Source organism: Myripristis murdjan, chromosome 20 (genome assembly GCF_902150065.1).
Source record: "Myripristis murdjan chromosome 20, fMyrMur1.1, whole genome shotgun sequence".
Classification (NCBI taxonomy): Eukaryota; Metazoa; Chordata; class Actinopteri; order Holocentriformes; family Holocentridae; genus Myripristis; species Myripristis murdjan.
In genome coordinates, this window is record NC_043999.1 from 2,198,766 (window position 1) to 2,211,127 (window position 12,362).

General features: G+C 44.5%; 1 protein-coding gene across 1 annotated transcript in view; it reads left to right on the forward strand.

Annotated features, from left to right (window-relative positions):
- The first annotated feature begins 223 nt into the window (after nucleotides 1-223).
- acvr2ba (activin A receptor type 2Ba) overlaps nucleotides 224-12,362 on the forward strand; it is a 54,103-nt gene continuing 41,964 nt past the window's right edge. The window contains exon 1 of the mRNA XM_030079341.1: nucleotides 224-291. Within this exon, the coding sequence (XP_029935201.1) occupies nucleotides 240-291 (52 nt within the window). The 5' untranslated portion in view covers nucleotides 224-239. The remainder of the gene's footprint in view (nucleotides 292-12,362) is intronic.

Genomic DNA, 12,362 nt, shown 5'->3' on the forward strand with positions numbered 1-12,362 from the left:
CACACACGCTGCACACACACTATCCACTACACACACACAAAAGCCACTGGACAGTGAAAGCAAAGGGGGCCTGTCCGCCCTGCTGCCTCCCCTCTGCTCTCCTTTACTGTTATTATTATTTTTTTTATCATTATTATTATTTTATTATTTGCGACTTCATCTGTTTTAAATGTTGGAAAAGGACGAGAGGAATCTGAGGAGTAAATCTGGCGGTGCGGCTGCTTCCGACTAGAGGGACTATGTTGCTCTGCTGGCTGACTCCTGCACTTCTGCTGGGAACTTTGTGTGCAGGTAAGCCCGGCTGCCGGACGCTTTGTGGGTTTCTGGGTGAAAGGCTGCCGTCGCCCGGCGCTTGCAGGCACAGATTTAGGCTCTGCACCGCGTGAAGCTGGGCTTTCCGGACGCGCGTTTTGACCCTAAACACCCCAGAATAACATTAATATTGATAGTAGGAATCTCAGAGGGAGGCTGCTGTGTGTGAGTGTGGATTAAATGGCTTCACAGCGCTGCTGTAGTAGATGGAAAATCCCAATAAAGTGCAACACGGACAGTGTAAACTCACTAGTGATATTATAGGAATATTACTGGAATATCTTAACGAGAATCATAAGCGATCGATGTTTTTTTTTTTCCATCTTAGGAACAATAATTGGTCACTTTGCGCTCATCTACCAGCAGGGACTTGAATGCACGTTGGATTTGCATCCACCGGCAGTCAATTAACGTGCATTAGCAGCTAATTGGAGCTCGCGTGCGTTTCTAATTCGCAGCATCCCCGTTTGGCTGCGTGCATGTCGGGGCTTGGCTGCAGCCGCGAGTCGTGCACGGACTCGGCTTCTCTGCCCGCTCCATTGTCTAGCTCGAGCCGATCGATAATCGATATTGCAACCGAGCTGACGGCAGGGGGAAAGGGCTCGCCTCCGCGTGCAGAGCCGGACCCCGCACCCCGAACCCGGCCGGGTGCGCGTGTGATGCGCCGGGGGGGAAACGGGGCCGGCAAGCCGCTCGGTACCGTCTTACTACGGCGGGTGAATGAATGAATATACGGTGCTCGGTCATGTGGCCTCATAGTAGAGGAGGCGTGTGTGTGTGTGTGTGTGTGTGTGTGTGTGTGCTGGAAAAATACGACACACACCACCGTGAAAAATCCCGATGATACTTGATATTCCCGTATAAATCCTTATAACATTCCCATAATTTTAAGCGAGGCTTTTTTTTTTTTTTTTTACTGTGACGCTACAGTGAGTTTATTGCGCTGTATGATGTTTTATCTCCATTAGTGTCCCCGTGTTATTCCCAGAATATTCCCATAGAGGCTCGCGGTGTGTGCACGGCGCTCAGTAGTGAGATCATAGTGACTTTACCGCCTTTTATTTTGATATTTTCGTGCTTTGTGGTGTTTTATGGCTGCTGGGGTCTGTAATATCTCCTGTTCCCTCTGAGCTGCTCTGTGCCGAGCGGATCGTCGCCTTGTCATGTTTGGTGCCTCTATCCTGTGATATTCTCATGATATTCCAACTGAGGCTTTTATTGTGATGCTGTGGTGACTTTATCCTCAATAATATCCCGGTTTTATTCCTATAATATTCCTATCAGGGCTTATAATGTGTTTGTAGTGATTCTGATTTGATTTTTTTTTATTGTGCTTTATTATGTTTTATCTCCAGTATATATAGTTCCTGGTGTGTGCATGGTGCTCAGTAGTGACTTCATAGTGACTTTACTGCCTTTTGAAAATATAATATCTGTGTCATAGAGCGCCCTTTTTGTGCTTGGTGGTGTTTTCTCTCTCCTGCTGTCCCCATAATGTCTATAATATTCCTGTGGTAACTCATATTCCCTCTGCGCTCCTCAGTGGTGGGTGAATCGTCACCTTGTCGTGCTTGTGATGTGGTTTATTTCCAGTGCTTACGCTGTGATATTCTCATAATGCTCACAACAGAGGCTTTTATTGTGACGCTGTAGTGGGCTCATCCTGCTTGGCGCTGGTTTTATCTCCAGTAATATCCCAGATTTCCTGCTGTAATGTCCTTATAGGAGGTTATAATGTGTTTCCAGTGATTCTGATGTGATTTTTGTCGTGCTTTATTATGTTTCATCTCCAGTATATCTCTCTAATAGTTCCACTGTATTGCCATATGAGTCCTAGTGGGGCTGATGATGTGTGTATGGTTCTCAGTGGTGAGTTCATAGTGTCTTCATTGCATTTTATGGTCTAATATTTATGTCAGTGAGCGACTTTTGCATGCTTAGTGGTGGTTTATCTCCCTCAGCATCCCCTGTAGTGTCTATGATATTCCTAAAGTAACTCGTGGTGACTCTGTGGTGAGCTCTCATGCTGCGTGGTGCTTTATTTCCACTGCACTGGTGAAGAAAATTTTAAAAATATTGATAATAACACAGTCAACCTTTTAATGTACAGTGTGTCTATGATCATTTATAGCGACCAGACACTTAAAATACATAAAGTTCTACTTAAAAAGTCCCTGCAATGTGATATTATTAATGAGTTTATAGTGACTACATACTGTTAGATTACTGCAATATTCCTATATTTCCACAATATTCTATAGTATTCCTATAATGATTTACAGTCTTTATGGTAGTTAATGAGTTCAGTCAGTTACACTTGATTTTAACCCACTAAATGAAGCATTAATAATGATAATAATGATAATAAACATATAAACAGTTAACAGATTCACATAATAACACCGTATTAAGCACATGCACGGATATCATTGACATTTATAACAAAATTAAGATGACTTTAAATATTAAATGTGAACTATTTGATGCAATATCTGCTCACCATCAGCTGTAACAGCCTGTGTTATAAAGCACGTGTTAACGGTTCACACACTGTTCATGAATGCATCATGTGAGTGAGGTAAATAAAGTGATACTGTAATATTTCTATGAATTTTTTTTTATAATATTCCCATGTGAATGTGTATAGTCTCTGCAGCAGCTAATGAGGAGTTTATGACACTTATCATGATAATATTCCGCTAAAATTTCTCTAAAATGACCACATATCAGTAGTTACCAGATACTGATTATTAATATAAGCTTCCTATAATGTTCCTGAAGTTTTTGACAAATATGTGGCACTAAAAGTATTTCTGTAATTTCTGTAATATTCCTGTAGTGTCTCTTTGTTGGCTGGTAGTATCGAGCCTGAATCCTGTTACAGGGCAGCATGTTGTGCATACAGGAGTTTATTATGCTTCATTGTGTTATATTATATCCACAGTTTATCAGACGACTGCTATAGTCCTCTGTGTGTGTGTGTGTGTGTGTGTGTGTGTGTGTCCCTCTGGCTGTGTATTGATCAGCAGTAAAGCGTGAGGGGAAAAAGCGTTTTACTTGCCAGCCGATAAATATTCCCTTTGTTCTGTTAGTACACACTGCTGCTGTCCAAGGTTACTGTGTGTGTGTGTGTGTGTGTGTGTGTGTGTGTGGCTGTAGTAATCCTATAACACGTTTCAGCAGAGTAACAGTGTGTATACACACACACACACACACAATAATCTAAAAGAATGCTGTGTTTAAAACACGAAAGTGAAAAGAAACTCCCTGTTAAGAGCCACAGAAATACTACAAGCCTCTGTAGGAATATTACAAGAGTATTACTGCAATACACATGCATGTACACACACACACACACACACACACACACACTCTGTTGTGAGGTTTTGACATTGGAATGGTTTTTCTCTCTAATAGCTGCAGTTTTGTAATGATGATGTCACATGAATGTAACTCTGTGCAGTGTGTGTGTGTGTGTGTGTGTGTTCAGGCTGGGGTGACTTTAAACTTCATAAAGGGATAGTTCACCCATTTAGAAACAATGTGATATGATTTCCCCCTCAGTAGTGGTGGTGCTGCCTGGGTGCAGGGTGCTAGCCCGATGCTAACCGTTAGCCTCCTCCCCCCTTGGCTAACATTCTTCAAAATGACACACACACACACACACACACACAGGTGGCATGTTGTGGATCAACAGGACGTTGTTTGTCTCCCGTTACGTTAACGTTCCTCAGGATGAACGTCTTCTAACTCGGCCGTTATCATCATCAGCCTGTCTTAACCAATCAGATGGGACCTGCACCGCGCTGTAGCATAAAGACCAACGAAGAAGTCGGTGGTTAGGGGTTGCATGGACCAATCACACGGACCTTCACTGCACAGACTCAGGATCCAGTCCCACCTCAAGCAGGAACCAAATTAGTTTAGTTCACGACACCTCGATATGTCCTGCAATTTGTTTTTACGATTTATCACGATGTTAGTTTTTTGAATCCTCGTCTACTTTGTGTCTGTAAAGTCTGATGAGGCTGTGATTCTCCTAGAGGTCACTAGAGGTCATTTTCTCCAGCGACGTCCAGTGTGACAAAAGTCTCTGCCTGCAGTGAAATGGCTGCTATGGGGGCCAACATCATCACACAGGAATCAGATGTGGCTCATTGAATCCACAAGAGTCTCAGCTTTCCAGTCAAAGCAACTGATGCAGCTCCAAGACTGTTTAGGCCCCAGTCTGCACAAACACACCATTTTACAACAGGCCACAAGAACACATGTGGACTGCAGGCTTTGGGGCCCAAACTGCATGGGATTAGCAGAAGGTGGGCGTGTCTGCAAAGGGGAGAGAACCCATTTTCATTTACAGATAAAAAGAGACTAAAGCTCGCATTTGATTGGTTAAGACAGAGTGATGATGGGAAGAGATGCAGGGACCGACTGACCCACACCTGTGGGGGGCGTTACCGCTGGCAACGTCCAATCAGGTGTGAGATAACAGGCCAGTCAGGCGTCCTAACGTTAACCACGACCTTCCTCCAACCTGAACCGAGCCGCTCGCGGTGCGTTCAAGGACCCAAATCAACATTTTGTGTCCGAATGTCGAGGCTGAACTCAGGACTGTTCAACACACTGCCTGTGTAGTACTGTGTGTGTGTGTGTGTGTGTGTGTGTGTGTACACTGCAGTGCAAGCAAGTCTCTGTGCGTTTATTGCCTATGACAGCACACTGCTCTCTCCCTCTCTCTCTCTTTGTGTGTGTGTGTGTGTGTGTGTGTGTGTGTGTGTGTGGACAATGTAGTTGAGTCAAGGTTTGTCACTGTATTGACCACAGAGCACAACAGTGTGTGTGTGTGTGTGTGTGTTGCAGTAGAGTCGGGCTTGTCCTCGTATTCCCTGTGACAGCACACGGTCAGCAAATCTGTGTGTGTGTGTGTGTGTGTGTGTGTGTGTGTTTAGCCACTAGCCTGTTGGCCTACCGCCTGATGTTGTTATGCTAGCAGCATCTTCTGAATCGCTTCATAAAACTTTCTAATCTCGTGTTGTTTGTTGTTTATTTGTTTATTTGTTTATTTTATGCAAAGTTATCTGTGGACGCCGCTGCAGTTTGTCGGTCGGTGTGTGTTCAGGAACTTCACAGCGTAGCGTCTCCAAACACCAGCTCTGTGGAGTAATAATAATAACAACAACAACAACAACAACAACAACAACAATAATAATAATAATAATAATGATAATAGTAATAATAATAATAATAATAATAACAATATTTTAGGATCTTTAGTTTCTGTACAAACTCTCGCTCTCAGAAACGTCACCGAGGATTCAGACGCAGCAGAAATGTGACATCTTTAAATCAATATATTATTTAAATAGTTAGAAATACAGTTTTATTATGACTGATTTTTGTTAGTCGTTAGTCTTCAGGTAATTTTGTGCTTTTTTTCAAATTCCTCTGTAATTTTTTATTTTTTGTTTTAATTTTTATTTCTTGTTTAATTAAATTTTTTATTTATTCATTTATAATTATAAATATTTTTTGTAATTGATTTTTTTTTCTTGGTTAATCTTTTTTAATTTTCTGGTAATTTTCTTGAGTAGTTTTTACATTTTTTAGCTTTAATTTTTAATTATTTGTTTTATTTTGATCAATTCAGTGATTTATAATTTTCAGTATAGTTTTTTAAATTGATATTTTTTTTTTGGACAATCTTCAGGTAATCTTTGTGCTTTTTTTTTTTTTCAAATTTTCTGGTAATTGTGTATTTTTTTTTAGTTTTTTAGCTTTGATGTGTAATTATTTATTATTTATTTTATTATTATTTATTAAATTTTTTTGTTATTTATTTATTCAGATTTCAGAGGGTTAACATTAACACCTGAACACCTGCTTAATCAGACACTGAAAAAAAAATCAGTTTGCATCAATGAAGAAAGAACAGATCATTCAACCTCATTGTCAACATGAATGCATGAATTCATGCAATAAAACACTTGAATTTTGAAATTAAGAGGTTTATTTTTTAATCTTTGATTTTTTTTTTTTTTTTCTTGGTAAGATGTCAGCAGTTTAAAATGAAGGGGCGCTGTGCGTGGACTCAAACATGTTCCGATGCATCGTCTGGAGTTTCGACTTCGTTACACGAGGAATTAAAGACATGAAGAGCTCAGTGTGTGTGTGTGTGTGTGTGTGTGTGTGTGTGTGTGTTCAGGAGCGATGACAGGTAAACCAAAGGACACATGAAGGGTTTTCACAGTGTAAATGTCAATAAATACTTTTTAATATTCTAACTAGTTTGCGTTGTTTCCTCCTCGGTGAAACTGAATCCATTGAAGTCGCCGTCAAAACAGTGAAGCTCCTCAGCCCGGCTCCCTGCAGGCGAGTGTGTGTGTGTGTGAAGGGGGGGGAGCGGTGTGTGTGTGTGTGTGTGTGCAGGGTGGTGGGGTAGCGGTGGGAGGGGGGCACGTTGGGGGATGGGCAGCCCATAGCTGGAGGCAGGATTTAAAGGGCCAGTGTGTGTTTTTTTTCACAGCTCCCCTTAAGATTGATGACATGAGGTCAAGAGGAGAGAGAGAGCGAGAAAGCGAGCGAGCAAGGGAGAGGATGAGGGGAGGCGAGCGGAGGGGAGGGGGGCGGGGTGTTGGGGGGGGGGGCGAGGGGAGGAGGGGGCAGCTGGGTCAAGAGCAGACCAGCAGGGAGAGACTCGATTCGAAACTGGGCTCCAAATGGCCCAGATTCAGAGAGGTGGAGGAGCGCTGGATTCATCCTCCTGCACACCTCACCACCGCCGCCGCCGCCCCGCCCCCGCGCCGCCCCGCCCCCGACCCCCGGCGACCTTTCACAGTTGCAAAACATGACATGATAAATAAATCAAGCGCACTCTACCAAAATGAAAACATCTGTCGCTGAAACGCGGTAAATCAAACGCGCCCTCCGAGTGAAGAGGAGGGGGGGGGGGGGGGGCGGACACGGCGAAACGAGCGCACCCTCGTCATGTGGAGCTGCGAGCGCTGCAGTGGTGATATCTGTGGTTCCACGTGGAGAAGTGAGAGCGCCCCGACACCTTTCAGAGATCAATCACCTCATCACCAACGGAACCTGCTGCTGCTCCTCTCAGGACACGTTCACTGACACTCCGACACTCCAGCGTCGCTCTTGAATATCTCCCACCAGCGACATTTACATTTTTTTTTCTATCAGATTATCCAAACTGGGGTGGCCTGTTTTTAGGGTGGCAGCTGCCAGGCCAGGCCACCCTGGTAGACCCGCCCCTGCTCATCACCCTCTCCTCCCCAAAATATTTGAATCATTTGCACGCTGCACACGTTCGGGTATTACATACGTTGGTTAGTAGGAAAACGCTGCATCTACATGTGGGGAATCAAATGCACCATCCAGTCTGAAAGCGTGTTTTTTTTTTCCACTGTTATCATGATGGTTACACATCCTAAACAAAGCAAAACACAGCAGGAAACAGGAATATTATGCAGGTAGCAGATAAGGAACGTCTTGCGATGCTTCGTGGGAGTTTTTGTGTGAAAAAATGTCTGGAAGAACCTGAACTGATAACAGATGAGAGGCTCTGACGTCTGTTTGACATCAGAAATAGTTTATCGATCCCCCAGGAGATCCACGGTGTGAATCAGACAGCTTCAGAGCTGCTGTGAGCTTTATTTTTTCCTCTTTGACGGAGCCAGGCTAACGACTCCCATAGACTTCAAGTGTTTATGCTAAGCTAACAGGAGATGCTACCCATAGGAACTGATCCACTGGACGTCCAGAGGTGGACATGGCGTCCAACATCTGGTCTCAGTCTGGGGACGTCGGGGGGAAAAAGGGAAGCTTCACTTCCTCGGTCTTCGGCATCACAGGGGGGTCAAAGGTCAGGAGTCACCGTGCCGTGATGTAGCAGACAGTGCAGTGAGCCTGAGGCATCATGGGAGACGTGGCTTGAATCGAACGCACCCTCCCGAACAGAGCCGCCGGGCGGAGTGTGTGAAGTGTGTGAAGTGTGTGAAGTGTTGCGGCGGGTCATGAGACGGTCACGCCTGCACACAGTGTGATGCCCCTGTCTCACACACACACACACACACACACACACACACCAAAGGAAACAAAACACATTCATTATCTCCTGTCAATTGGAATTTTTCACGGTCGTGTGTGTGTGTGTGTGTGTGTGTGTGTCGGTGAGCTGCAGGAGCTTAAGGCCCTTGAAACCTGTTAGAATGCATGTAGCCATTAAAAATACATGGCCGTCAATGAGAAAATCCATAGTGTGTGCTGGGTGCGTTTGGTTTTCACTCCGCGGCAGCAGCAGGAGCAGCGGATGAACTCCAGCCGGGAGCCACTGTGTCCTGCTCAGGTGCCCTTGAGCAAGTTAAATTCCCTTCACTTATTTTAATTAATAGGAAGTTTGGTTTTGATGACTTTTTGAAATTGGAGGCGGAGTGAAAAAAACGCTCCGTCCTCCTCCGCCAGGGAAAATAGTCCCTAAGCGGGGAAACGTTTTGCTTTCCACAGCCGATCATCAGCTGTGTGGTTTCTGAATGTTGATCAGAACATTATGAGGCGGCTGCTTCAACCACAAACTCACATTGTGACTCTGTTGGCTGATAAACGGTTTGTTGACGTGGAAAAAAAAAATATGGAGGAGTCGTCGTGAACGGACCAAACACTCAGAATGAGTGGGCGGAGCTTAAACGTAGTGCTGGGCGGTATTCCAGTTCATACCGAATACCGGTGTTATTTTTTTTATGATATGAATTTTTCAGATACCCCAATACCGGTGTGTGTGTGTAGCGCACATAACGTTGGGAACAGCACGCGGAACGTAGCACCACAGGACATCGTTGGAGGGGGGACTGTTTTTGCAGTTGCACTCTCTAAGCAGTGGGGACTCAGAAAATGAAGCTGAAGAACTTTTTCCAAAAAGAGGAGCTGTGTCGGCTGTTTGTCTTCGGCTTCAAAAAATCCGTCTGGCAAAGAAACTTTCCAGGCTACAGCAGCGTACTGACATAGATTGTGTAACAAAGTGAAGAGTTCCCACTCTGCTCTATTTTCACTGGCTAACAGCAGCACACTGGCTTAGCTTGTCTATTCAGAGAAGAGGTATCACTTCGGCTTATTTTTCAATCTATGTTATCACAGGCATACTGCTGCTCATTCATTGGTAGCTGAATTGTTAGGTCTGTTTGATAAGTAATTCACATTTTTAAAATAATAATAATATTTTAACATATTGTTAAATCAGTCAAATCAGTCTGCATATTAATGCAAGTGGCCTTAAATTTGCATAATAAAAAGGTTCTGTGTTTTGACTGCAGCTGTCATGCATTCTGATTCCTTCACTTCATTAGAATCATGAGTGCCACCTCTTTACATCATTTTGTGTTGCCATGGAAACCTGTATTAATACTAGGGTGGACAACTTGGACCTTAATGTCCAGTATTCATTCCTCATGACAGTAAAATAGGTCATTCTAAATTAATTTACTGCAGTAATTCTTCTCTAAATCATTAGAAAACGTGGTTAACACCCAGTCGTGCATGAAAAAAGAAAATACCGTGAAACCGATATAATTTTGAAAAATACCGTGATGTACATTTTTGGTCATACCGCCCAGCGCTACTTAAACGTGACTTTCTGTGTTAAAACCAGAGGGTCTCAACTGGTGGTCAGTTTTTAGTGGATGGTGACATGCAGGTCCGCTTAAAATAAATAAATAAATAAATAAATAAATAAATAAATAAAGTATCTTGAAGTGCAAATATCCAGTACAGCAACCGACCCGACCCGACCCGTCCTCCACTCGTCTGTTTCCTCCTCCCTCACTCCAGGATCTCAGCAACTCTCTCTCTCTCTCTCTCTCTCTCTCTCGCTCTCTCTCTCTGCTGCCATTTGTCTTGGACTAGGGGGCCTTGTCTGGGACTGGTTTGTGTGTGTGTGTGTGTGTCTGGTCCTCCTTAGATGATGGGGGCAGATGTTGTCTGGACAACGACAAAGACAACACACTTTTCCCTCTCTCTCTCTCTCTCTCTCTCTCTCTCTCTCTCCCTCTCTCTCTCTCTGTCTGTCTCTCTCTCTCTCTCTCTCTCCACCTCCCTCTCTCTCTCTCTCTCTCTCTCTCTCTCTCCCTCTCTCTCTCTCTCTTTGTCTGTCTCTCTGTCTCTCTCTCTCCCTCCCTCTCTCTCTCTCTCTCTCTCTCTCTCTCTCTCTCTCTCTCTCTCTCTCTCTCTCTATACAGACTAAACTTTGAGATCCCGCCCTGAAACTGAATTGAAGTGAATAAAGTTTTAATACTTTATTGATTCTCTGATGGGAAATTGTTCCTGCCACCAGCAGCGCACACACACACACACACACACACACACACACACACACACACACACACACACTGGTGCAGTCTGATGGGAGTCCATCTGTAATTTGTTCAGACCGTGCACGCTCATCGTGCACGCTCACTCGTGGTTTGCCGTCGGCCACATGCAGCAGCGGTTCTCAAACTGTGGTGTGGGATCCTCCAGGGTTCCCTCCAGGTGGTTTTAAGGGTCCTTCAGGGGGTTCAAGGAGCTCTCACGGGGGTTACAAGAGTCTTAGAGGAGGTTCTAGTGGATTCAGGTGGGGTTCTGAGCCTGCTTGAAGAGACTGAGGGGGGTTCCATTGGTTCCTAAGAGCACTCCAACAGTCTTTGAGGGGTTCTCAGGTTTTGAGAAGTGGGTTGAGTATTCCAGGAGTTCTTGAGGGGTTCCAGAGGTCCTTGGCAGGGATTTAGCAGTTCTCTGAGTTCTTGAGGGGTTTACAGGATTCATAAAGGGGGTTCTAGCGGTTTTTGACAGGGTCACAGGGTTCCTTTAGGAGGTTCCCGGTGTTCTTGAAGGGATGCAGGGGACCTTCAAGTAGTTCCAGGTATTATTCTTGGGCGTTTCAGGAGTTCTCAAGGGACTTATTTGGGTTCTTGGGGTTCCTAAAGCAGGTTCTAGTGGTTTTTGACAGGGTTCTGGAAGCCCGTGAGGGATTCTAGGGGTCATTGAGGGTGTTCCAGGGTTCCTTTAGGAGGTTCCAGGTGTTATCGAGGAGGTGCAGGGGTACTTAAAGTCATTTCAGGAAATGTTTTTGGGGGGTTCAGGAGTTTTTTGTTAGGGATGTCCAGGAGTGCTTGAATGCGGTTCTTGTGGTTTTTGATAGGGTTCCAGATGCCCTTGAGGGATTCGAGGGGGTCACTGAGGGTCTTCCAGGGGTTCTTGAGGAGGAGCTCCAGAAATAACATGAGCATGAAAGCAGAGTGTTGTCAGACAGACTCAGCTTTGTCAGCGAGGAATTTGTCAGAGATAATGGAGTAAATATTGGACTCCTGGACCCACAATGCAATTGTTCCGCTTGAGAACACTTGGGTTCTGCTGTTTGAGGAAACCGGAGGGAGGAGGTGCTTCCTGTTTGCAGCAGGGAGGAGGTGCTTCCTGGTTGCAGCAGGGAGGAGGTGGAGATGTTACCTCCAGCAGGTTGACACAGGTGAGGCGCCGGTGCCTTTTTGGGTTTCATCTTCATCCTCCACACCAAAGCCAAAGTGGAAGGTGATGTTTGCTGCCGCCGTGCAGACGTCTGCAGCTCGCAGGTTTACACACACACACACACACACACACACACACAGATGTCGGCCATAACTCAGATTCCTGTGCAGAGAGCGCCCGAGAGCTGCCTGTTCCCAGAAGAACCAGCCAACAGATGGCCGCTCGACAAGAAGCATATGTAGAGAAAAGCAGGAAGCCCAGGTAGAGACGAGGTCGGGGCGCCGAGGAAGACGAGGAGGAAGAGCCAGGGGTCCTTAACTTTGTCAAGATCTATGGTTTTATTTGCAAAAACAGTCAAAAAAATAATTATTTCCCAGTCAAAATCCCTTATGAAACAAAAATATATTGCAATATATTGGAAAATGTCATGAGGTATAGATAATACATTTCCATATATGGGAACTACTCTTTTTATTTTCCAATATATTGCAATATCTGAAATGTGCAATTACTTAAGTATTATACCATATATTAAAATTACTGATGCA